At 40.1% G+C, this 27,213-nt stretch overlaps 3 protein-coding genes and 1 long non-coding RNA gene across 5 annotated transcripts in view; 3 read left to right on the forward strand and 1 right to left on the reverse strand.

The window, feature by feature from the left end:
- LOC138052937 (alpha-taxilin-like) overlaps positions 1–3,502 on the forward strand; it is a 15,221-nt gene extending 11,719 nt beyond the window's left edge. Inside the window, exons 12-13 of the mRNA XM_068899539.1 lie at positions 641–754; positions 2,230–3,502. Of these exons, the coding sequence (XP_068755640.1) occupies positions 641–754; positions 2,230–2,982 (867 nt within the window). The 3' untranslated portion in view covers positions 2,983–3,502. The remainder of the gene's footprint in view (positions 1–640; positions 755–2,229) is intronic.
- A 1,147-nt stretch (positions 3,503–4,649) lies between these two features.
- LOC138052939 (D(1A) dopamine receptor-like) lies at positions 4,650–5,806 on the forward strand. The gene has a single exon (XM_068899542.1). It carries the CDS (start codon positions 4,716–4,718, stop codon positions 5,760–5,762), a length of 1,047 nt encoding a protein of 348 aa, XP_068755643.1. The 5' UTR covers positions 4,650–4,715; the 3' UTR covers positions 5,763–5,806.
- A 1,334-nt stretch (positions 5,807–7,140) lies between these two features.
- On the reverse strand, positions 7,141–21,775 carry LOC138052938 (alkaline phosphatase, tissue-nonspecific isozyme-like). Of its 2 annotated transcripts, none has more exons than XM_068899540.1 (8): positions 21,638–21,775; positions 15,830–16,159; positions 14,946–15,191; positions 13,029–13,265; positions 11,161–11,301; positions 10,958–11,065; positions 8,988–9,269; positions 7,141–8,593 (listed from the first exon to the last, which is right to left on the reverse strand). In XM_068899540.1, the coding sequence occupies exons 1-8, from the start codon at positions 21,696–21,698 to the stop codon at positions 8,358–8,360; spliced, it is 1,641 nt and encodes a 546-aa protein (XP_068755641.1). In that variant the 5' UTR covers positions 21,699–21,775; the 3' UTR covers positions 7,141–8,357. The 2 variants fall into 2 exon arrangements, with proteins under 2 accessions (XP_068755641.1, XP_068755642.1); XM_068899541.1 differs by lacking the exon at positions 21,638–21,775 and adding an exon at positions 16,911–16,983 and having other exon boundaries at positions 7,142–8,593.
- A 1,851-nt stretch (positions 21,776–23,626) lies between these two features.
- Positions 23,627–26,073, forward strand: LOC138050756 (uncharacterized). The gene is made up of 3 exons (XR_011132693.1): positions 23,627–23,829; positions 24,637–24,849; positions 24,963–26,073. It is a non-coding gene; the product is annotated as an uncharacterized lncRNA (long non-coding RNA).
- The last annotated feature ends 1,140 nt before the right edge of the window (positions 26,074–27,213 follow it).

Below are 27,213 nucleotides of genomic sequence, written 5' to 3' on the forward strand. Positions count from 1 at the left end.
GAGAACTCACACGTGGAACACAAAATTCAGATTATTTGAGAGGAAGACTTAAGATCGTTGCCTACAGTGGTGGACAAGATTCCTTGGGACAGTCCAGGAAATACGGAAAGATACATCGTTTAAGTAAACGAGAGTAAACTGGGGGGTGTTCATTATGTGGTGTGGTTTTGTCATTATGTGACGAGGTTTGCTGGTTACGTGTTGTGTTGCCATTATGATGTGTTGAGGTCTTCTTTTGACGTGCTGTGTTTATAATCACAGAAAGAGAGAAACTCGACGTCATAAAAGAACCTCATCACATAAAATGTAAACACGACACGTCAAAAAAAGACCTCAACACATCATGATGGAAACACAACACGTAATCATCAAACCTCACCACATAATGACAAAACCACACCACAAGACAAAACAAGACAAGGCCAAAAGAATAAAGATTACATATAACAAAATTATGGCTTTCCATACTATAATGAGCTCATAAAAATGTTCTGTCTGAGTTGTGAGTTGTACGTTCCTTGTTCGATCGTTTACCCTATTTTTCTTGCTCGTCAAGCAAGAAGAACCCTGATACGTCTTTTTAGCGGTTAACTTTATGTCTGTCACTGCTCTGATCGTGTTACATTTATTTGCTTCGCAGCGTGAGAAACGAAAAGGCGAAATGGCAGTTTTGCGCGTCAAGAACGAAAAACTCGAAAAGCTTTGCCGAGCACTGCATAAAGGAACCAAGGTTACAGCTAATGACACTGAAGAGGTAGGTACCTCTTCCTTACCCGGTTTAAGGGGCGTAATCAAAGTTTGATGTATTCGTGCTCTTTCCTTAAATTGAACCCGAAAAAGCGAGGAACTGTAACTTCAGTACATACCAATCGAGAAAGCAAGATTAGTAATGGAGAATACGCACGGTCGTGATTTTGAATCCCGTTTTCAGCCTGGCAACTGCCAAAGTTGCTCTTCTATTTGCAATGATCATTCCAATTTTTATTTCGTGAGAAAATACAATATTTCTGTATTTCAAATCGGCCGTTTTTTGGTCACTTGAACTCTTAATAGTAAGCGAGACCAAGGGAATAATTATTTTTCTTGTGCAAAGTAAGGGTAAATCATCAAGAAATTAAATTGTCATGACTATCATAGCCTGCGTAACAGGTGATCTGGCGTATTTTAGACGCTTCTTTTCATCGGGGATCGTCTTTTAATATGTCCGCACGAAAACCTGGACCGAAGTCAAACGAGAACGCTCCTTCTCCCTGCTCCCCCTCTCCTTTGGCTTGTTTTCCTCGTGGCTATTTACATTCAAACGGTTACTCGAAAGTCAACCCCGGTGGAAAGAAGCAGTTCACCAAACCGCCTGCTACGCAGGTTATTACGGTACTATCACAACCCGGAGTACCATCAGGTACAATAGGATCGTAGCCATTGACAATCAAGTCAACTGATCATGTTCATTATGCTAGAGATGAAAGAAGTTTTTGTTGCAGAAACGAATTTTACATTTACAGACATTTGAAATGATTCTTACAGGACACTTGAATAGCGTGCAAGCAGGCTCTTTCCGTTGAAAATGGCGCGCGGTCGAAATATAGGCACTTGGTTACTAGCCTCTACATTTCGATAGCGCGCCATTTTCAACGGAAGTGCCTGCTTGCAGGCCAACACTTGAAGTGATCTTTCTCCATGGATCATTTGTAGCTGGGTTTGTGGTGTACGAAAATCTTGTTTTATCAAACGACTTCGTGAATCAACCACCGTAACGAAGATTAGTAAGCTGACTTAATTTACCTTTAGAGCAGTTTTCAAATGACTGTAGAAAGTAATGACGCGATTGCAATTGCTACGCTTAGTGATTGGTTTGAAAATCTCGCGCCAGTTTAACAACCAATGAAAAGGAAAACCAGAACCAATCACCACTTGCACGCGCAATTTTTCCCGCTCTTTGAGCAAGTTACATGGAATTCCTACGAATTTGGATTGGTTCATTGCACGGCTTGCACCTGCTGTGATTGGTTGAAGTAATTTTCTTTTGTATTTGTTTTACGACACTCAATTGAAAACCGCTCTTTCAACTGGTTTGATAATTAAAAATGAAAATTTCGTGTTTCATTCCCCACCGGTGCAGCTCCACGGCTTTTTTTTATATATATATTTTTAGACTAATTCCTTCATTCCTTTGAGACTGTAATGGTGACCCGTCCTAGTGTTTAATTTTTTTTATCATTTTTGTACCAGAGCAAAGCTCAGTCCTCTGTGGCAACGGAGAACGACCCAAACGAGAAAGGCCAACAAGAGATGGAAGCAGCAGTAGAGGTGATACAATGCACTACCAAAGAAGAATCTCTTAAAGAACACGAAACACGTGATGAAGACAAACGAGACTCCGGAGAAACAACTGTCAGCTCTGTTAGCAACAACTTGGGCCAAACTGTTCAGGATGCCATCACTGAAAAGCCCACGGAATCCAAAGACTCTCTGACAATTAACGAAACTTCTGAAACGGCGCCGAGTGGCCCCGATGAAGTCCCGAACGATTCCCCAAAGTTCGATGAAGTGCCGTATGAGTCCGAAAATCTCGATAAAGTTCCGAGTGCGTCTACACGCCCAGATGCAGTCCGGGATGAGCCCGAAAATTCTGGTAAAGTTCCTAATGAGTCCCAAAGTCCCGATGAAGTTCCTCACGAGTCCGAAAATCTCGATGAAGTACTTAATGAACCCAAAAATCTTGATGAAGTTCCGAATGAGTTCGAAAGTCCCGATGAAGTTCCAAGCGAGTCCGAAAAGCCCTATGAGTCTAAATTCCTCGATGACGTTACGAATGAGTCCGAAAATTCCGATGAAGTTCCGAATGAGTCCAAAAGTCCCGATGAAGTTCCGAATGAGTCCGAAAGTCCCGATGAAGATCCGATTACGTCTGATAAAGATCCAATACTTGACAAAAATGTTTTTACACAAAATGAAAGTGGGACAACCAAGAACGGAGAATGAGCATCAAAGGATCGCTCTCGAAGTATGTAAAAATGAACAATATAGGGAAACGACTTTTCTATGAGTAAACTTTCGCATTATTTTCAGTAATGGGCATTTTTTCATAATCTAAGTTAGTAATCGGAACTCAAGTCTAGATTCTGCGAGAAAAGTACTATATTGTTCAGTCTTGGTGTTTTATGGTCTTGTAACTGCGGTTATTTATGTGAAGTGAGAACGATTGTGATCAATTTGTTAAAAAAAACATGAATATGAAAATTGTCTCTTCAAATGTTTGTGTAGAACGTCTTTCAGGTGAGCCTGTATTTGTTTTTCTTTTTTTTATTGTGCTGCGGTTTTCAACTAAGTTCCATGAATCCAAATCCAAAGTAATTATTTGGGCTAATAGTCACAGACGCAGACAATTAAACGGGTCACTGTAAACAAAAAATTTCGAAATTATCTTTGGCTGAAGGAAAGAAAACTGCAAATGTCTGAGAAATTGGGTGAGTGACACAATAAAAGGTCTTTTGTCAACGGCCGTTTGTTGAAGCATATTTATGAAACACTCGCCACGCCGCAGTGAACTGCCACAGTTACTGTACAGTTCTATCACTGCGATCAGTTTGAATTTAGCGCACAAAACTCATACCAAATTGATCAAATGGGCCACTCTGCAATTTTAAGCAAAGAAGATACGTGCAACCGCCGACGAAAAGCGCATGAAAAAAAACAAGAAATCTCCGACTGTCTTAAATTTTTTTTGTATGCCTTTGCGAATGTCAATGTCGTTTTCCTGCAGTTTAAAGGTATATTTTGCAGGAGTGGAGGCTATAGCGATATTTCTCGTTACGTCACCCATTGTTATTGAAATGCAAACCATAAGCTATTTGGCTGTTGAAACAATATCTTCTTTTGTTCCGTGGTTGGCAAATTTCAATATCAAAAGAAACGCGACTTCAATGTTTGTAGACAAGAAATATCGCTATTGAATAGAATAAGAACAGTCCTTTATTTACATTTGGAATTATTCTTGTTCAATTTTTTTTTTGCTAGCTTTCTTTATTTTTCAATTTAGAAAGTTCCGCCCTAAACTATGGATAAAAAAAAATTATCATACTAGATCATAAGGCCTTTTGTTTTCATTAGCAAACTGAGATATGAATATGTACTTTCTTGTAATTAAGCAGTCCTGATTTCGAAGTTCAAGTTACGTTTATCAAAATTACTGTTACATAGATTCGGATAAAAGCAATCTCGAGAATGAGAAAATCAGCTTCTCATTTTCGATCTTCGCTCAGAACAAGTGGGATTTCATGCTTCATCTTTCGCTATTTGACCTGCTGTCTTCGCTCAATGCAACCTAACTCGTATGAACTGGCCATAAGGATATTGCTGGCAGTCTATTTGAAGTGAAATTTAATTTTTTCCACAATAATATTAAGAGAAAGCAGCTGTGATTTCGAATAATTTTTTTTAAGGAAATTTCATTTCAGACTATTGTCCGATTTTTTTTGGTTTTTAAGCACCGGCCTTTTATGCAATCAAATGGCGCAATTCACGTGTCATCCGGTGGTATACAAACTATTAGTTGACAAGAAACTCGGAATTTTCTTTGGAATCTGTCTGAATCAAACTCTTGTGCAAACAACATTAATTTGCAATTTTCCTTGAAAAGAATAAATTTTTCTCAGCGCAAACTTCTTTGTCACAGTGTGTTGAAACTTTGAAGAGTAGACGAGGACGATGTCCTGATGACCTTCTCGATCATGACTAATGTATCTTTTCCACTGGCAGAAAATAACAACAGCTTGTCGACATCAACTTCTTCGATTGATTTGGTGGATTTCCAGTCCACAGTGGTGCTGTTATCTTTAGAAATATTTATTGCATTGTTTGGAAACGGTTTAGTCATTTTAGCATTCTACCGTTTTCACAATCTCCGCACCGTTACAAACTATTTCGTTGTGTCACTAGCAGTTGCGGATGTCCTCGTTGCTTCGCTCTCAATGCCGGTCTGGTTGTATTTTCGTATATGTAACATCAAGAAGATCCCCAATGGAGATCAACTGATGCAAAAAGTACTTTATTACTCATGGCAGTACATGGACATACTGTGCAGCACTGCGTCTATTGCGAGTTTGTGTATGATCAGCATTGATAGATACACAGCAATCAATTCTCCCCTGATCTATCTCAGCCGAGTGACCCCGAAACGTGCTAAAGTTTCTATTGCACTCGGATGGCTGTACGCATTTGTGTGTGCAACTTTATCTGTTGTAACAGTCGTAAAATCCATCAAGCCCATAGCGGGATCTGTATATGGAATATTTATTTCCTTCGCGGGCTTCTTTGTTCCCTTGACTGTTCTCATTATAGTATACAGTAGAATTTTATGCTTATCATTGCGGCAGGTTCGCCAAATTCACAGCGTTCGTTCTGCGATTCAACAAAGAATTCACTGCCAAAACACTAGGTCCTTTCGCCGCGAACTCAAAGTTACAAAAATGTTGGGTGTTGTTGTTGGAGCGTTTATAGTTTGCTGGGGACCTTTCTTTTTCATTGTTTTAGTTTTTGCTGTTTGTCGAACCTGTTCTGTTAACAGAGCATGGGCGAATCTAAGCAAGTGGCTGCATTACTCCAACAGCTTCATAAATCCAATGATTTACACTTTGTTTACAACATCGTTTCGATCCGCGTTCAGACAGCTTATTCTTCGTAGGTTTTGTTGCAAGTTGGGATTGAGAACCCGCATCAGTCTGAGGGTTTCCAAAGTTGGAAGTGTTGAGCCTGTAAACTAAAGTGTTCGTCACAAGCCCGCTATCACTTATACACATTGCGGACCTACCTCTGTGCACTCGACAGTGTACAGTGTTTTCAATAACGTTATCAAATGCCGGCAACGTTACTACCCATTCCATTCATCCAGGATTAACAGAGAGCCTTTAAGCTGCGAGGAGATTATCTGGAAACATTATTTCCCGTTATTGTAATAATTTCACGATTTCTCCCAGTAGGCAAGGAAAGTGTGTACCAACATTTCAGGAATAAACTTGGTACGAACAGAGTGAGTGCTTGGATAAAAAATGGACAATTTATCGTCAGGTGTTCGCGTCTTCCCGTAACCGCAAATTTGGTTACCAAAATGTAAAACTTGCGCGTGCCAATACAAAGGGTCCCGCAAACCCCTGAGGACAAACAGTTACTTAACACGTATTCGTTTTCAAGGCAACGGGTGATTTATTTCAGGCTCTAATTGACCGCAAGAAAGTGAATGCTACAACGACCAGCTACAACCACGCAAGGCTACTCCAGAAACCGTGCACTTTTCTCAGTCTGCTTCCTCGTTTTTAGGCGTAATGAATTAATATAAAGGGGATTTGGGTGTCCTTAATTAATCAGAGCTAAAAGATCCTCTTTGGCCAACATCACTGATGAGGTCAAATACATGATAAAATAATCTATCACTGCTTGTCACAACACGAATTGAAGTCATGGCCGCGGCGAGGGAGCAGACACCAAGGAAGGAGATTTGAGAGAACCCTGGAACAAGTCCGCAAATCACAAGTGTATTTCCAAGGACCACGAATTGTTTAACTGGAAGCCATGTGACATTTACTTATTGAGTATCAATACCGCAAACGAGCTTTAAATGACTGTGCAAGCCTGTCTCTCTTGGATACTTTGATGAGACAGCCCAGCAGCTCGTGGCGGGAACTGTGGATATGCCACATTTTTATTGTTCAATTTGTCACGCAAAGCGACCGAAATGAATCGAGCCGGGTCGAGTCGTGTACATTTGTAATAAGTACCGGTATATACTAAAACGGTGGATAACCTTGAAGGCACGCTCTGATTGGCTACTCAAACTACGAATATCCTTTGTTAGTATATACTAAAACAGTAGATAGCGTTGAACTCGCGCGCTGATTGGCTCGTCAAACTCCGAATATCCTGTGCTATTTACCTCCGAGCAACTCGGGAAAAAATGGCGTGCCGATTTGCATTCGTGACAAGTGAAGAAAACATCCAAATTCATTTTTTGTGCTGTATATTATCTCACTGTTTTAATATATACTAAAACAACTATTCACCTCAGTGTCGGTGGCTAGCGTTGGAAATATATATATATATATATATATATATATATATATATCCACCGCTAGCCGCCTCCACTTCGGTGAATAGTTGTTAACTATTCAGGGGCACCCAACGAGAATATAGTTCAAAATCACTTAAACATAGCATTGTTAAACGTATTTTGGTCTTTAAACGGTAGTAATAGGCATATTTTTATCCCCTTAAAATTTGTTACCTGTTCGGATTTCCTAGCTGAAAGTCTAGTGACCCGAAAATTCTAGGGATCAAAACTTACATTTCCGAAAATTTCAGCCAGAAAAAGGCTCCCGAAAATTCTAGGTGACCTTTTTAGGGTAAAAATCCGTTTTAATTCGGCAATTATGCCATTTTTTAGAGGTTCGAAAATCCTTGGACAGGCAGGCAAGCAAGAAATTTTAGAACAAATGTTCCGAAAATTCTAGATCTCAAATAGTCTTCCGAACAGATATTTTCCGAAAATTGACGTTAGGTGCCCCTGGCTATTCACCTCCAAGCTTTGCACCCGAAAATATCTTAATCGTTACAGGAACAATTGCGTTAAAATCATCTTTTTATGCTATCTTAGCTCGGTAAACGGCCACCTACAGATTGGTTAATAGTTGTCAATTAGTGGCTGTGTTACTGAGATATATCGAGTTTATTGAGCGGATTAGTTTAATTTAGCATGTGTTTGTAGTGCAGTTCTAATTCTAGAGGAGATTAAACGGTGATTTTAACTCAGGAAACGTACTGTTGGTGCGTTTTCGAAAGCTGGGTAAATTAATTTAAAGAAACGACTTTCGTTCATTCTACTTCATTACAAAACAGTTACTGCCTTTTAACTGTAAATCTGAAACTTGATTAAATTAAATTTAAATTAATTTAAAGGCCCACCTTCAACCGACAGGCTTTACTTTCGAATTCGTAGCGATCGTAGCTTTGGCGGGATTTTCATGTATGAAAATTGTTCCACGGCAGGCGATGCTCGTCGGTTAAAAGATGGGCCTTTAAAAAGAAGGCGTGTTCAAGATAAACCTTCTTTCCTAGGGTCTCTCCTCTTTACGTGTCTTGGTGCGAATGAGAGAGAGAGAGAGCCTGTTATTGTCTGATCATTTGTGTCCCGAAATGTGGGACACGACAAACATATTCATTTGATAAGAGAGACGTTTGACTCCACTGAAAGAGGACTTCCCTTTCATGTCTTTAACTGTGGCGAACACACGTGACTAGACTATACCAAGGTCTTTCGCCTAAAACCAGAGGGACCCTGGGAACAAGGCCGGATTAGTCTACACGCCTTACATTGAAGACATCAAGAACCGCAACACTCCAATTACAAATATAAAACATAGTGAGGGAACAGATTTCTTGTCAGCTCCGCCGTTAATAGGCCTTTCTCTTCTATCTCCTAGTCTTTCGCATGATTTCTGCTTGCTGGCACTCAAACATAAGGCGTGATCCAACACGTGAAACACATACTGCTGTTCCACTACGCCATGGAACAAGTAGGCACCAGGCCCCTCCGCGAATATTCCTATAAAAGCAGTCGTAAATTGTGAGTCTACTAAAAGAATTCTTTGACTTAGTTTGGCAAAGGAGCACAAGTTGCCGCAAAAGGAGAAACACTGTTGTCTTCTAGCCTCCTTCAATCTCGCGCAGCGCCCCCCTCGCTCTTTGGCGGGAGCGCTGCATGACATCGCAAAAAATGGCTGTGAAGGAGAGATTAAAACGTTTCTTACAGAACGCAAACTAGGAATAAAATGTTTCTGACAAATAGCTTTTTCTTTCGCGAAGCAAAGTTTGTTTCGCTAGCGAATGTTACATGTCACATACAAAAAGAGAGAGATTTCAGGAAACAAGGTTTCCGCAACGACATTTCCTCGTCTGCGGAGTCCTTGCCTTTTACAGTTAGTCTTCAACGCCCTTACCAACATCCTCAGATCCATGGGTTTCAGATCTCCGTAATACAGTGGCCTGCTGTCTGTAGTAAATGTCAGCGGTATCCACTTTGGTTATGTCTGGTCGGGACCCGTTCAACCCGCCTGGTCCATTTGCATATCCAAGTGTAGTGTATGGTTTACCGTTGAGATCCAAGGCAGTCTTATTATCAACTTCTTTTATCAAACCAAACACAGGGTTCCCACGCTTTGGGTATCCACCGATTGTGAAGACATGAGAGTGGTCAGCGGTTACCGTTATCAGTGTTTCATCTGTGGTATGATTTAAGAAGTATTATTGTTATATAGTATAATTTTTTCCCCCAACAGCTCGCGCTGTCGTTGGTTACTTCGAGGCCACATGACATCTAACAATAAAACTGTTTCCCGCCAAAAGTCTTTGAGCGGGCAAAAGTGCAAAATCTATGACGTCAGAGGGTAACAGTGCACTGTTACCCGCGAATGTTGACCGACGACCGCCGTTGTTGTTGCCATTGCACGTTTTTCTTTTTTCGTTTTTCTTTCAGTGTTTCCCTCGGCTGCGCCTTGGAGGAAACATTGAGATTCTCTTGAAACAAAATGAACTGTTTCCCTCTGGCCCAGTCATTGAGTGTTTATTACAAAGATATTCCCCAAGATGTGAGAGGTGTCACAAATACACTTAGAACAGATCCCGTCACGTTGGCAGAAACTAACCTTGACAAGGGGTACACTCGAAACTTTATCGTTTTCTCTAGTCTGTATTGCATTCTTAAGTTAACATTTTTCCTCAATATTGCCATGCATATAACACTCACTTTAAATTTTTATTAACATATTTGTAAGACTGGTTTTCCGCTCCTTTTAACTTTAAAGTTATTGAGGCAGCTCCTTCCTTGTAATTGGATTAATTAATTAATTGTTATTATTCTTGAATAAATAATATTGTAAAGAAGCTTAAAGATCTGGAGTTGGGGTAAATAAACTTGTTGTTGCTTTTGTTGTTGTCTTCCAAAGGGCGTTTGTTGAAAGAATAAGGGATGCTCCTCACCCTTTTGAAGATTTCCGCCGCACCTCCGCCGGGTAAAGCGTCTTAACTATTGTAGGCTTTTCCGGTGGGAACCTCTTGGAAGATCCTTACGATTAAATTTCGATATAGGACATGTTCAAGTATTGAGCCTCTTTATTTAAGAGAATTAACATTAACATCAGAGGCGGATAAAGAATATCATTATAAGATAAGTTATCTGCTTAGAAGAAACGAAAGAGAACGCATAATTCATTTCTGAGGAAACTTGAAATTGTTTGTCAGAGTCACTATCTCCACTTTGTAAGCAAGACATCGCCACAATGAATCAAGCAACCTAGGCAGATGCAAAGAAACAGTCCCAAAATATCCACGGTTGAGCAGGGTTCGGTTCGATCTTGGATTTTCTTCCAAGTCTCTTTAATTAACTAGTAACAGTTTTCACTACATCTGCCCCCGCATAAGAGAGTATGAAAGGCAGTTGAGATACGTTTAAATTATATCCTGAACATGTCGCCCCTGATTCCGATTTGCGTCTGACAAATCGTCGCCCCTGTTTCTGATTTGTGTCCGGACAAAATCAATTTCTGAGCCAGGAAACTCGATTTGCATCAGATCTGCTTCAATAGTTGATTTTTCAATCGCTAACCTGAATAGCACTTTGGTTCTCAGTGCGAGTTTCTACTTCATGACTCCTAAAACACCTCGGTCGTGTAGAACAATATCAATACCACTTGCGCGCCAGTTTAAGCAATACCGGTACCACCTTGCGCGCCCAGTTGAGCAAGTCGAGATTGATTCCTCCTACAATATTTACCAATTTACACATTTAACCATTTTACGCGGGGACTTCTAGGTTGGCTCCTCGGATTTTTACACTGGGATGATCTTTTACCTTGCATATCCGCATTAAAAATACATCTTTTTAGTATGTATCTTCCAACACAATATTTACCTTTGTCCACCATTTCAACCGCTTTGGAAACTGCTTTGTCCAAAGCCACTGCATCGTGCAAAGCCGTCACAGCCCATCCAGCGTGATGTCCGTGATCAATGCGTCCCCCTTGAAAGATGAAAGAGCACGATGAAAATTAAAGTTGATCTGCAATTTAAGCAGCTAGCCACTGCTTTGAGGTGGCAAAGGCTTGAGACACAAACCTTCTACCAACAAGAAATATCCCTTGGGATTTTTTTTCAGTATTTCGATGGCCTTCTTAGTCATCTCTTCAATGGATGGTTCTCCGGCTGTATCATTAAGGCGCTCTACTTCGTACTTCATATGAGAATACTCGAAGAGACCTGCAAGAGAGACATGTGAAGTTTAAACAAAACGTATTTTAAGCAAATAATAATGGAAAACCGAGAAAGATTTGATATGAAACCATAGTGACAGTGGGAAAATGAAAATCTGAGCCTTGCAAGTCTAGTTTATGATGACTGTATTAGGCCCCGTCCACATTTATCGGGATATTTTCGTAAACGGAGATTTTCTCTCCGCTTATGAAAAAAATCTGCGTCCTCACATAGCATTTTTCTCATTTGCGAGTCCACAGTAATACCCGAATACGAAAACGCTTACCTCCACCCACTTATAGAACATGCGTGCGCATGCGCTCTCTGAGTTACCACGCGCTTCTTATGTCAACTTATTCGAAAATCATGCTCCAACAACAACAACATTTTATTATTAACAAACCATTACGAAAACGACATTTTCTTGTTGACGGGAGGGAAGTAAAAGTCTTCGTTTTCGAAAATATGCAGATACGTGTGGACAGGGAGTTCTTCTTCTAAAGGATCTTCCCCAATATGTACTCGCCCATGAATTAAACTTTTCGAACGCTTACCCGATGTACTATGCTCCGGCTGTCTTTATCGGACTGGAATACAACAGGGACAAGAAACAGGACCCCATACTTGTAGACTTGTAGATTTGCTAGTAACTCGTGTGGACAATAATTAACCGCGGCAACAAGCAGTTACTATATTCATGAATTCAGTCATATATTCACCTCCAACACACCAATGAGCATCCGACTAGACTGACGGAGGGTCGTAGGTTCGAATCCGATCTGGGGCTAGGATTTTTCTGATTTTTAAATGGGTTCAATTGTCAACATTTCATTTAATATGTGTACATATAGCATTCGCCTCCGATATGCTTGGCATTAGCAATAGCCTTATTCGCAATTGTAAGGGTAAATGTTAGATTAAGGGTAAATATGAAGAATGTACAGTTATATACGCGCTAATTTACTTAAAACACTATGTCTCAGTGAAGGATCTACTGAGCACCTGGAACTGAATAGTCAAGCCTAGCTTTTGGCTGTATTTTCACTCACTCAGAGGCCCTTCAAGCAAGTCCAGCGAGGTCGATCATTTTCTGGCAGAGGTATACCAAAACTCCAGGAATTCCATGTCCCACTCTCCGCGAACAGTGTGTACGTTATTTAACATCCCACATTATTAATAGCAAGGGTACTGTTGTGAGAAAGGGCCCATGGTTCATATAGTATACGGTATGAGGTTTAGAAGTCCTGAGAGTCTAACTATTTGCAGGGGTGAGTACCAAGGCATCACTTTCTCCTCAGTCATTCAACTGTCGTGGTTCTAACCCGCGATCTGCCGGAAGGTATTCGGATGCCGAACCGTTGGTCACTAAGCCATTAGGGAGCTTAAGCACGCGCGTTTTTGAGACGGGGACGGCAACCGGAAGTGAGCTGTGTACCCTTTAAACTTATCTTCACACAACAACATTTATATTGCTAAGTATCTTTTCTCCATTAGAGATGATTAGTATAAAAATCTGGGAGACATCATTGTCCTGGCGCGCGAAATATTGTCTTCCGGTTGCCGTCCGCGTCTCAAAAACGCGCGTGCTTAAGCTCCCTAATATATATTTGTGTGTAAAGTTGTGAACGACGTTCTCTTTCATTCCCGTTGGGATTCGACATGACATGTCATATAGTGGCTAAAAGAAGGACAAAAATTGCGTTTTTGAACATTAGATGCCCGAACAAACATACCCATAACGTGGTCAACTTTCTCCGGGTCGATTTTGTCAAATTCTGTTTGGTTCCACACGTACTTTGAGTTGTTGTGTTTGCGGAGCCACTGTTGAATCAAGTCTTTTCCGTCGAGTCTCTCTCCTGTCTTATTCGAATACTCGGGGTCGGTCTGATTTTGATGCAGAAATTTCCTGCGGCCTCCTCCAAATATCACCTCAATACCGTCACCATAAGGAAACTCCACAAGCTGCAAAGCTGTCGAATACAATGAAAGAAACAAGGTCTACAAGTCAAGTTCAGAACCTAGCATTTAAATAGTGAAGCTCGTGGGAAAGTGTGTAGAATCATAGTTAATATACGATCGAGTCGGTTATGAAATTCGACAAGTTTCTTTGTTTTATGTTTCTGTTCGATGTCTTTGCCTTGCATGACCATGCACAAACCACACCCTTTTTCTAAAAGATAGCCAATCAAAATTTTCGATTAATGTATTCAAAAGTCAGTAGTGAACCGTGTGCTTTGCCACGGTCACGCGAACATAAAATCCGATATCATCAGTTGTTTCATAACCAGTACATCTATACGAACTACGATAGAATACAGTAAACACACACATAAAATAACCTAGAATTTAAGAGCCTGTTAGGCTAAAAATTTTATTTTTGACGCTCCTCCCATAAAAACCAGTTTAGCCTAAAAAATTAAACAGGCTCTTATTTTAGAAAATGACTGTAAAAATTTCAAGCGTCTGGAACAAATTTTAAACTGCACAGATCTTGTTTAAAACTTTTTTTTTCATGGTTATGATTGAAATATAAAGGTAGGTATCAGCATCCTCGTCAGAGGAAATCAGTCATACCATATGTATCACAGAGTAGATATCGTTTGTGGAAACAAGACCTAGATAGCTTAAAACTACTATAAATACCATACTTATAAGAACCTATTTCAACCTAACTTGGAAAAATCTAGGTTCTTATATGTGGGTGTTTACTGTACAAGAATTCCAATGAACCGACTGTGATAAGTAACTACAATAGCTTCATCACAAGGCGCAGTAAAGTCGAATTCGGGATCATCGAAAGCATTTCCATCTTACAGTCATAGCTGGGAAACCTAGCGCCTCTAACCACGACGCCTTTACCACCTAACACTCTTTAATCGTACTACTGAGAATATGAAATCAAAATTTAAGCTAGGTGCTGCATGTTTATGAGATCAATAAATAAGACCAGTTATAAATTTACGTGTATGAGCTCACTTGCTCATATGTTATTGCAAGAAAAAGAACTTTCGAACAGAATAAACTGAAACGCTTTCAATTGATAATACTTGCCAAATTAAAAACAGGACTAACCTAGCTAGATCTTTAAAACGTGCTAAATTTATCGGCTGGTTCATCCAGTAGTTCTAGCTTTTTTCATAAGTTTTAGTCCTCGATATTTAATGAAAGTACTTTTTTGCATCTTAAGCAAATAGACTGCTATGTCAGTCAAGCTAGCCGCGCAATTTTTAAGTCCATCGTGCTTTTTCACGCAAAACACAGTCAAAAAGCGCGCGTCTCAACTGACAAAGAAGGAACTGGTGCAAGTCCAAGTGATTGTGAGACGCGTGTAACTGGATGAGGTTTAATTTTTTTTTTTAATTCCACACACACACACAAAACAAACAACTTACTTACAGGATAGACATATTTGCATATTTACAGTAAAACAGTATACATTGCTTTCCATACTGAAAAGAAAATCAAAGCATTAGAGTTTAAGGGCTGTCGGTTGCAAGGCTCTTGCGAAAAGGCGGTGAAAGATTTGTTGGTTTAGGGACGTATCAAAGTAAAAGAAGCAAGAAAAAGAGCGGTTTTCTAAATTAAAGTTTTCAGTAATTCCCAGGTTTAATTTTAAGTGAAAGGATATATGAAGTATTTTGAGTAGTTACCAATGTCCTTGCAATTGAATCCTGGGTCATTTCTTTTGTTTCCAATATCTTCGTCACACTCCCAGTCACGATTGGCCGAATGAGCGTACGCGCTGGCGGGGGTCCCATGTGTGACGCGCGTGGTGGTAACGATTCCCGTTGACATCCCAGCATTCTCAGCAAGAGCAAGTATGGATATAGCCTTGCTTTTTTCCGTCATCGAAGAGCAATCATCTTTTCGAACACTGGCGTCAACACCAAGGATATCTTGAATGGTACGAAGCAAAATAGATGTCGATTAGTCTGTGCGACTGACAAAAGATGTTTGCATGCAGAAAAAGTACATTACCGAAGCAAAGACGAATCTTCTAATTAAAAAGTATATTACTGAGAAACAGACTTCGTCCAGTCCATTTTTTCTTTCGAGGTTCGATAAGTGCGATGCCTATCAGGATCAAGTCAAACAGTCACCTCAACATTTTCTCTCTTCTACATTCGGTTGTTAGTTGGCAGCTCTTTCGGTACTAAACTTCTCGGACCCCTTTTGAGGATCTCTGATTGATGAAACAAATTATAAAACCAGATCTAAAGCCATGAAACTAATTATAAGTTGAGGTTGTTATTCACCCCTACCCTTCTCGTTATTCAACGCTCATAATCTTCAGTTAAGATTGGGTTCAATTCATATCATACCCAACCAGGGGAAGTTAATGATTAGATGTGTAGGAATTCAAGAAACGCTCCAGGAGAATCAATTTCTCTTGAAAACAGCTTCTTTTAACAGCGTTTTTCCTGTATCTTACTCCAAAGGAGAAATTCATTGGGTTTAAAACAAACCAAACCTTGGACACTGAAAAGACTTTACACCTTCTCTCTAGGGTCTAGACAGATAGCAGTGAGTCTACCTTCGTTGGTTTTTATTCCGCTCAATATTGCTGTCATTGAGCTTGCAGAATCTGTTCCTTGTATATCAGCAGCGTATGTCTTCGCTAGAGCCGACCAAGGAAACCGCTCCCAGCTCAACACGTTTTCTTCCCCTTTACTTCCCTTCAACTGCCCAGCAAGAATACGCGTAGCCGTTATGGTGGTCACGCCCATTCCATCTCCGAGGAATACAATGGCATTTCTGGCGGTGTGAGTTTTCGGTTTGACTTTGAGGTTTTGCTTGATAAGACCAACTCCTTGCTGGTACCACACATTGCCGTCTTGATTACGAAAAATATCACCCTGTACACCTGGTACACGGAAGAGAACATCAGACCGAATGCAAAAATGGCGGACCATGAGAAGAAGCTTACCTCTCCCAAGCAAGCCCTATGAGTCAACCTTTGCGCGTATCTTCCTATTTTAAGAATGCCACGAGTTCTTCCGTTCTGTACGCACTGCTTAGAATGGCCACTCAAAATAAAGTTATTGTCAAACGAAGATAAAAACAGCAAAAACAATGTATGCAAGTTGTGCAAATCGATGTAAATGTGAGTCTCCCGCTGAAGGGTTAGGTCTAAAACATAGTTAATGCAGGGGAATGGTTAGGAAGCTCGGCAAACATCAAAGGAACAAACAAAGATACCAAGATTTAGGTTGGAAAGTCCACGACCGTGCACAATCTTTTGTTTTGCGCTCATACACTATGCATGAATTACGTAACCAACACGTTTCTATTGGTTAAGTCCTCAGTACGGCTATTGTGTTTTGTGCACAGTCAAGGCCAGAAAAGAGAACAAAAACCTACAACAAAGAAAGTTGTCGGGTTTCATAACCTCTCCCCTCTATTAACTATGGTCTAAAAGTAGAAAGATACGCGCAAAGGATGGAGTGCGTAGGGTTAGGGTTAAATTGTTAATTTCAATTTACAGTGTCCCCAATTAGTGCTTCAGCGCTAGAACGACTAGACACTTAAATAAAGTTCCTTTGCTTTCCTTTTCAAGGGCTCCTGAGGACAGCAAATAAGTCCTTTAACTTTGCACCAACCAGAGATTCAATTACCTCATTTGGCAACGACAATCGGGTCAGATCTCTTCAGTTTTGTATTGGCCGACAAGATTAATACAACCACATAGCACAAGAAGAAATGACATAAAAAAAACTATTAGCCTACATTTTGCATTCGGTTTATAAATAAGACGGAAAACACAGAATCGAGCAATATCGGCCAGAAATGAAACCTGTCAATTTCGTGACAAAACAGGAAGGCAAGCCTACATCTATGGCAATAGCGCATGCGCAAAGTTTCAAGTACTTAAAATTGTCAAGTACATTACTCAAAAGTATCCTTTCTAGTTTTTCTGGGAGGAGAAGACAAGAGACAAAAACCAGACAGTCTAGATCTTGTAGGGATGGTGACCGAATTAATGTAAATGAACTCTATAAAACTTCACTGAAAATGGAGGCAGTGTGGCCCAGTGGTTAGGGCGCTTGCCTTGAGATCCGGAGATCCCGGGTTCAAGACCCGCTCTGACCACTCGTTGAATTTGATCCTGGTAGTCCCCGGTTCAACTTCCTAGCTGCACTTGTAAATAGCCAACTGATTTGCCTCCGGCCAGTTGGTAGGCTTAGCTTACATAATTCCGGAATCTTTTTGAGAATTTTAGACATGAAAAAGAATTTTAGAAACTCTCGGGAATTTTAGAAAAAATTGACAATTACGAGAATTTTAGAGCAATTTGAACTTTCACCTGACATGTTGGAAACTTTTCACAGGCAAAAACGTTGACAAAACGTGTTTTTTTGTATTTCAACCTACCAGGAGAGGGGTCAGTAGGTTGCTATCCATCAGCGGTTATTCACCAAAAAAGGTCCTACAGTGCTTCTAAGAAGTGGTTTCTCACCGTAGTTTCGGAATCCGGATCTTTGCTTGATAGCAAATATGCATATACCACACTTAAGGACATTCGCGCCAAAATCTTCCCACGGTGAGATTTTCTTCATTTCTCGCCTAGAGTTAGGTCATAAGGTACTTATTCCAAAAACGAAAAAAAAAAAGGGGGTCACCGACTTTGTTTCGGAGAAAATGGCAGTGGAAAAATGCCTTAATTTCGAGAAATCGGTCATAATAGCGAGATGTAGGCTCATCTGCTCATCCATCGAAAATCATAAAAATAAACTGTTAGAGTGAAAGTTTCCGTGCATAGGTTTTTAGGAGTGAGATTTTTAGATAATTGTATGCCGCTAGGGATGTGGTAAACAGTAGAGTTCATCCTCGACGAGCGTTTTCGTAAGCTCTATCCGTTGCAACCACTACCAGAATTCGATGGCACGAGGAAAGAAAATGTTAAAAAAAGATAACTTCTTACGGTGAGAATTTTTTCATTTCATCATATTTTGTAGATAGTAAGTAAATTAAGTGATTCATGATTAAAAAAATAGGGGTCACCGATGATCTGAACGAGTAAAATCGATGTGCTAGTGTAAAGCTCTTGGAAAAGTTCGTTGGTCACGCTTTTGCGTGACCTGTCGGGCAAGGACTGGAACCCAAGAGAGGACCGATCGTGGAAGAGATGAAAGGTTTTTACCGAAAAAAAAACCTTTCTCGAGCATAGCAACGAAGTTTTAAACAGGGGTCATCTTCATTTGGTTGGTGTTTTGTATAATATCTCTCCATTGCCGTCATGCTCATCTTCTGGAGTGTGTTTTTTTGTGATTGTTTCCACGCAGGTCCGCACTATTCAAGCGGACGAGGACGAAAATACTGCTCAATTTTCACGAAAGTAAAGGAAAAGAACTTTAAAACATGCATTCACTTTGAACTTAAGTTCGTAGGGCAATAAAAACATTAAAAAGAAACAGCCCCATTAAATTTACGCAACGGTTCGTCCTCGAGTTTTCCAAACTTTCAGCCACTAGTCTACTCGATCAGCTACCTTTTCCAGAGCTTTTCCATCCTCCCGCTCACTTCTCTTCGAAGTTTCATGATGATTCGGAAATAAATGTGCCATTCTTTTGCCGGCCTGGAATTTTTTCCTCGGCGTTCTTGTCGCCATGTTATTTTAAGTGATGCTTGAAAATTTTGTATGAAAGTCAAGTAGACTAGCGCACGACTGATAAACATCGCGAATATCAGTGGTGCAGTAGTCTACTTGACTTTCATAAATATTTTAAATCAATTTTGACTGATCACGATCTTCTCTGATCCAACGCTGTGGAAGACTTATCGTCCACGGTTTTTGCAAAGGTTTTAAAACCTCAACTTCACTAATGCTCGAAGTAATGCGTGACATATTACAGTCGCGTTACCTGCGCAGTAACGTTGCACACAAACAATTAGCGCGAACGTCCTTAACACTATAAAAAACGAAATTTAAAAGAATTTTCGGGAATTGTATTGAGGTTTTGGAGAATTTTAGACATTTCTAAAAGAATTTTAGAGCTTTTGTTTGGGAAGTTCCGGAAAGATCTTTTAGACAATTTTTCGGGAATTATGTAGCTAAGCCTACCAGTTGGGGTTCTCACAGTTGTTGTTGTTGTTGTTGTTGTTGTTGTTCTGTTCCGTCGTTTCGTTGATTGTGTGTTGATTGAGAACACACAATTGAGTTGATTGAGTGTGTTGAAAAACCCCTATGGGGAGCGGTTAATTAAGTATGTACATGTATCGTATTGTATTGTATTATTGTATTCTAAAATGTTTGGCGGAGCTAGAAGATAAGAGACCGCCCTTTTTTGCTTCATTGAGCAAGAAAGAAAATATTAAATTTGCCTTGTCATGACTTAGCACGTGCAAAATTATACGTCCTACAAATGCGCAACTCCTTAGAAGAGTACATGTACTACACCAAGCTTGCATGACCACCTTTTCATCCTTATTTATTTGCCTTTATGTGTATAACAAATTTTTAAAAAAGCATACAGCACGTTGTTAGGCGAGGAGACCTCAGGAAACCACCAGGCTTATACGAGAGGCCATCTTTTAAATCGTTGTGGTATTTATTCTCAAACAAATTAATTCGACTCAATTCGGTACTCGCAACTAACAAATATCATTTTCGGGTTGTCTTTATCCGAGTAAAGCGACATGAGAGAATCAATGCGTGGATAATTCAGTCTATGCAATGTAATTCAAATGTTGAAGACTTAGCAAGCTACCACACTTAACTACATAACAAATCAACTTTGGACAAAAGGGCCACTTTTAAAGAAAAGACAGATTGAGTTGGAGAGACGAATTTTGTCGTGTACAGGTGTTTATAGCTGAAAGAGACCGAATCTTATACGTATTTGATGCGTATCCCTTTTTTCTGGGAGGAGAACACAATAGGCTCTTGCGAGAAGAGTGACTAATTTATCTAAAGCTCTATAAAACTAAAAAAATGTCTCAGGGACCGCCCTTTTTTGCTTCATTGAGGAAGAAAGAAAAATAATACATTTTCGCGTACAAAATTATACGTCCTACAAAAATATACGCAAATCCTTAGAAGAGTACTACACCAAGCTTGTGACATATCATTAAACTACCTTTTAAATAAGTGGTATTTATTCGCACACAGAAACCAAACTAATTCGACTCAATTCCGAGGTACTCGCACCTAAGAAACAACATCATTTTCTTGTCTTTGTCCTAGTAAAGCGACATAAGCTAATCAATGCGTGGATAATGCTATGCACTACGTCAAATGCTCAAGACTTAGCAAGCTACTACACACTACTCAGTACGTACTTAGTAAATCAACTTTTGACAAAAGGGCCACTATTAATATTAAAGACGACAGAGTTGGAACGAAAGATTTCGTCGTGTGCAGATGTCTAAAAGAGACAACATCTTAATTAATGCGCGTTTATAATATTTTAAATAGCATAAGTTACCATTTATTTTTGTGAATGATGTCAAGAGACTTGTTCGTAACCATCAGTGGCTGTATCATGTAAATATACTTGACTTTTTTCAATCAACAAAGTCAGCGAAAGGTTTAATTAATGCACTGCAGCCCACACTGATATATCAATTTGTTTACCGTAAAGAATGATGCGATTAATCGATAAAAAGTCATTTTTCATAAGTCAATGATACACTTATCAGTTTCTCGATTATGGGATTAACTGCACCACAAATCAAACAAAGTTCCGTCTGAGAAAAAAAATCTTGATCCAAAAGAGGGGGGAATGATTTTAGTTTCACAGATTTCTTCCTTTTGCTATTTCTTTATGTTTGTCAAAACACAAATTTCAGTCAGATTCTCGCCTCTTGCTGGCTAAATCTCTCTATTATCTGAACATTAATTTAACTGTTTTGGATCAGGAAATTTTTATACTAATCGGTAATGTTTGCTATCGAATATTATCTTTTAGGGCGCATTATGGTGATTTCCCGTACTCTGGCGATAGGGATTTCATTACAATTCAGCACTTCTTAAGGGGCGATTTCAGTAAAATCGGCGCGAAATTAAATGAAACCGGATGAAAATTGGGCAAGATTTGCCGGCGATATCAGACGCAGGTGTGATTTTAGATTTTAGATTTGAACAGGTTCGAAGTCAATTTTAAATGCGGTTTTCCAGCAGTTTCCATCGTGACAATGACCGGCTCCAAAGATGAGGCTCAATCGGTCTATGGATAACATCGGCTTAAGCTACGCTAAGAAAATCAAAATATGATGATGTGTAATAAGATCAGTCTCCACAAGTAGCCTCCAATGATGAAACAGCGCTAAGTCCCACAAAGCATCGAATCTACAGCTTAATAAATAGGGCTTCAAGATACTAAATCACGATCTCTGTACTTACCTAGCAACACGAAAAACCACGCGAAAAAGCAAAAATTTAAAACAGAGGATAAAGCAGACATGGTATTTGCAAGGTAGAGAAATGTCCTTTCTCCTTCGTTTGAGTGCGCCAATATGAATCACGAACCACTTCAAAATACTGGCGAGCCGATTTCAACTTTAAGCACTGTATATAGTTTTGAGGTGCTAAGAGAAAAACACTTTGAGTTCTTTTGCGAAGCCTCAAGGGGTGCCTTTTGTCCAATAGCCGGAATTTTGAGTACATCAAAAGTGGGCTGATCGTCAGCTTCGCGAAAGAAGTTAACATCAGCCAATCAGAACCCATAAGATCAGGTGAGCGGTCGATGTCCCCAGGGAATACGCATTCACATGATAAATGCGACCACTTTTGTATTTATGTTAATTAGACCTACAGCCCTCATTTCAAAACAAATATTCTTTTGAAATTTGCTCGTCGTAGCCAGGCTAGAAAGTCTTATGCTAAAAGAATATTTTATTTGGCCACCATTACAAAAGAGGTCTATGTCCAGATGCTTCTTTGCCTGTTTGCAAAAGGCAAGGATGTACACGCTTAAAGTGAGAAGTGTTTTTCCCCTTTAAACTTTCCTAAGTTCTTCCTTATTTGCACTTTTACTGAAATCATGATATTTACTCTAAAACCGTCAATATAATGTGGTATTGCCGTCTCAAAATCTCAATTTGTTTTTAGTAATTTGTGAACTTAAAAGCGTCACGTTTTAAGTCCATATATTTTTTCTTCCTTGGAAATTGTTAATACTTAAATTCTTGAAGCGTGAATTGGTATAAATTGTAAGTGTTTTGTACTGCTCGAAGTTCACAACTGAAGATCTTTCGCGTTTGTTGTATATTTTCAGTCTCCCATATTTGTCATTATGGAGTTTTTGCTTTTGTTTCTTTTCCCTATACGAATGACAACGCGAAATGAACGGGAAGTACAGTAAAGTGCTACTCAAAATTGACGTCAGTGGTTTGCAGGTTATTTGCCAAATTTGCCAGACCAGCTCAGTTATTATTAGCTCACTATCCAATATTTGTAACAAATCACAAGAATACTGTCACGAATGTTAGTCTATCTAAAGAAAAAGAGAAAAAAAGACGCGAGTTTTGGAGTTGCAATTTGTAGAAATATTAAGATGATCAGTTTGAAACTTGGTAAGATCGACTGACGTTTCGAGAGTTGGTTCTTCGTCAATTTACAGTACGGACCTATTAGACATGCAGTGGTAACAGAACGTTTCCTTCTAAAGCGAGTGCGACCCCTCCAAGTTCGCCCCACACCTTTCGAGTTCGATCCCTTTACCTAACCGGTTTCGCCCCTTTAAGAAAAGAAGATATACTGAAATATGTATCATAGATTACACACAGAGCACAGACGATTTGTGATCATTCCAACTAATAGGCGGTGCCTCTTCCGTCTGTCTCTTATGAAAGAACACCACTTGAAATATTTGATTTTGTAGTCGTCAAATATACCTAAAGTTCAGCAATCTTACTAATGTCGACGATATTCCCACTTAAAGTCAGATTTAAAGTCAAGAGTATTTTTATCCGGATAAATGCGTACTGCGTAAGATGTTTTTTTTTATTCGGACGTTGGTTTAAATTTAAAGGGAAACTTGCATGGTCCACGTTGGGTAAAGCAGTTCAAGTGGCGGGATATTCTTTACTTATTATGCTCAGTCAAGAAAACGATCTCGCGTTCATTTTTCAATGTATGGAGGCGTTTAATGATATGTAACTACAACAAAGAACAGATAACACCAACAATATCTGCCAATCAAATTCCTGCGATTTCGATCAGGCTTAATCAGGTATTGCTGTATAAAAGGGATGTGATTTTCTGTTCAATTCAACCCACTCATCTTATCGAAGTATTTTCGCTGATCAAATATTTTTACGAGAGTCACTCGAGAGGGAAAGCTATTATTGTATCTATTGCAATGAGGAAGTAACAGCGAGACAGGAAGCGCTCCTCTGCGATGGCTGCGACAATTGGCAACATCGACGTTGCAACACGGGAATTTCGAGACAGCAGCATAGAGATGCTGTTAAGTCCGGATTAGAGGTGGTTTGGTGATGCCTATATTCCAGTGAGATCACTGATCCACTTGCGGAGAGTAGCAGAATCGAGGAAGAGATGGATGCCTTTGACATTCCGCCAGCCATCTTTTGGTATGCTTGTTTTTTCACTTTGTAAAATTAAGCGTTCCTTACTTGTTTCTCGCGCGCTTACCGGCAGCGCACGAGTTTCAAAAAAGAAATCTAAGACGACATTTGGTGAAAAACCAACTCCTCGTTGTTAATGAGACAGGTGAGGTGGTCGTCCTAGGTTTTAATGTTCCAGATCAAGTTGTCTCTTCTAATATTAAGTCAGTATTCGGTCTATTTTCAGCTTTAAAATTTCTACTGTGCCGATTTTCGAAGTAATTGGTATTTGTGCTTTCAAAAATTGTCAAGAAAAGTATCGAAAAATCTTTCGTTGTATAGTTTTATTGCATCAATCGCTTCATTTTTGAAAGCATAAAATATGTTTCTTACTTGTTAACCTCATTTTCTCGCGCGCTTACCGGCACGAGTTTCAAAAACAAAATTAAAGGCGACATTTGGCGAAAAACCAACTCCTCGTGGTTAATGAGACAGGTGAGGTGGGTGAGGGAGGATATTTTAGAGAACTCAGCGATGAAAATTTTTTTTAAAAGAATACCGAGGCTGAAATTTGAGAAAATTCAAGAAGTTGTAATTGAAATTTGTAGACGACGTTTCAACGTTTGGCTAACGTTATTATCAAGTCAAAAAAGTGAAAGATAAAAAAATTTTAAATACTAAAACGACAATAGGTGATGGAATGTTCTTAAACAAAGAGCTTTCCGTGAATGCAATCAGTCTGCGTGGAATCTGCGTGTTGAGACTAGAATTGCTGCTTGATGAAAAGCATCTCATAGACGAGACAGTCAAATTTTCCTTGGCACCTTTTTCTAGGTCATGTTAAAAGAACTGACTGCTGCACCTTGTCCAGCCCTCCCTAAGCCTGCGCATGTGGCTAGAGCTGCCAACCGACCTGCGAACTGGTCGAGGAATGTCTCCCTCCCGGTTTCTTCCAAGCCGACCTGACAGTTAAGCAGAGAAGGTATCTGATCTTCGCCAGACAGGAGCAGCTAAATAGCCTGGCCAAGGCTAGCCGTGTGGAGGAAGGTACGTTATCGCAATTAGTTTGGACTGAACATTCGCACATATAAAAACTAGGTAACTAGTTAACTTAGGTGTTTAACTAGGTAACTTATGTGTTTGGCTATGTTTGTTTTCAGGTGCAAGAGCTCGGCTTGCAGAGAGCCTATTCTGAGGACGACACGGTGTATTAGTACATCAGAAAGTTAATGGCCCTTCCGTTCCTGACTCACCGCCAGATCAGCCCTATGTTCCTTCTTCTGCAAGTTGAAGCACAAACAGAGCCCCTTCAGCACCTCGTCGCCTACATCAGACGACAGTGGATTGAAAGCGCGGTGTTCCTTCCAAAAAACTGGAGCGGGTACCAGCAGGCCATCAGAACGAACAACGACATCGAGGGATGGCACAACGCTCTGAATCGTCGTGCGAGCGAGCAGTGCGGATTACCTCTGTACTCCTTAATCGAGCTCCTGGACAGAGAGGTGAGACTTACAGCCGTCACCATCAGGCTTGTGTCCGATGAAAAACTGAAGTGGGTCCAGCGGAAGCAGTATCGAAACCTGCAGGCGAGGCTATTCGACAACTGGGAGAAGTACGAAAGGAAAGAGAAGACCGCCGCATGAGTTGCTGAAAACGTGCTCACATCTCAACGGCCCCACTCGTGGAAACTGAAGAAGTCAGTAAAAATCACAACCAAAAAACGGCTCCTTTAGGAGCCACCAAGTTTGCAAAAGAATATGACCAGCAATAAACTATAACAAAGAAAACTTATAAAATTTGAGGGGGGATTGGGGCACATTGAAAGGTTCAATAACAAATATGGCGGTTCATATCAACAATCCCTCTCATGAAGTGAATTATATTGCAAGTTATCTACTTGACAATTATTTTCAACGAAAAAGGTGTTTTTGGACGTTGGAGAACCAACTTCATACGTTGGCGAACAGGTCGTTGGCGAACTGACACGTTGGCGAAACGACCGGTATTCCCCGCATCACAGCCCTTTGCTCAACGAACTGAGGCAGCCTTTTTCACGAACGCGGTTTCATTTGTAACGGCATCGTTTTCGATGCGGTTGCACCTTCTGTTTACACAACACCGATGGAGACTGTTGCCGAAACCGTGTCGATTTGAAGCCGCTGCCAAAAGTGAAGCGTGTTCAAAACGATGCGGTTTCGTCTGTCGTTTAAATAGCGAAACCGCATCGATTTGAATACGGTCATTACTTTGGTGCGAAATTTACATTGTTCGATTCAAACTAGTGAATTTAGCACGTAGTACAGCGCTCGCTTATACCAACACGACTTGGATTTTCTGGCGAAAACGGTTCCGTGTAAACACTTCCAAACAGCATCGATTTTGACGCGGTTTCGAAGTCATGAAACCGTGTCCACGTGAAACCGTGTTCGTGTAAACGCTGCCTGAGCCACCGGTGCGCGAAATGCTGATGCGTTTGGTCTTTGTAGGCTTAGCTACATAATTCCCGAAAAATTGTCTAAAATTCTTTCCGGAATTTCCCCAACAAAAGCTCTCTAAAATTCTCCAAAAACTCTCTACAATTCCCGGAAATTCTTATCATAGTTAGTCGACTAACTATGTTCTTATAAAGTGCAAAGTGTGCCATATGCATATTTGCTATCAAGCAAAGACTACGGTGAGAAACCGCTGCCTAGATGCACTGTAGGACCCCTTTTGGTGAATAACCGCTGATAAGGAATGGATATGAATCGAACGTACTGACCGGTAGGTAGGAATACAAAAAAAAACACGTTTAGTCAACGTTTTTAATTGCCTGTGAAAAGTTTCCAGCATGTCAGGTGAAAGTTCAAATTGCTCTAAAATTCTCGAAATTGTCAATTTTTTCTAAAATTCCCGAGTTTCTAAAATTCTTTTTAATGTCTAAAATTCCCCCCAAAAAATCCATAATTATGTAGCCAAGCCTAGGTCTTTGTATGTTCATGGGCAGACACTTCACATGCGTGACATAGTTAATTTGAGATTTAGAAGGGAAAATAATAAAAAAAGTAAAAAACAATTTCGGTTTCCCTCTTAGTTTGTGCTGCCGGAGGGAATCTGCAAAGATTGTGAATAAAGAACAACTGAAACAGGAAACTCGAAGAGACAATCCGCCGGGACGTCGAGTCTCGGTGGTGTCTAATATGAGTCTGTTTCGATGGTTTTGTTCAAGTTTTTATAGGTGTTTCGATGGTTCCGGTGGTTTCGTTCCGGTGTTTCGATGGTTTCGGCGTTTCGGGTTTTAGTACATGCCGAAATGAACGACTTATTCATATTTGCAGGAGGCATTTTGGGTGAACTTTGCCGGTTACCAACTATAAGATTTTGGCCATATTTACGCACTAGTCATTTGCTCCCCCCACCCCCCGACCCCCG

Source organism: Montipora capricornis, chromosome 6, assembly GCF_036669925.1.
Source record: "Montipora capricornis isolate CH-2021 chromosome 6, ASM3666992v2, whole genome shotgun sequence".
Lineage (NCBI taxonomy): Eukaryota > Metazoa > Cnidaria > Anthozoa > Scleractinia > Acroporidae > Montipora > Montipora capricornis.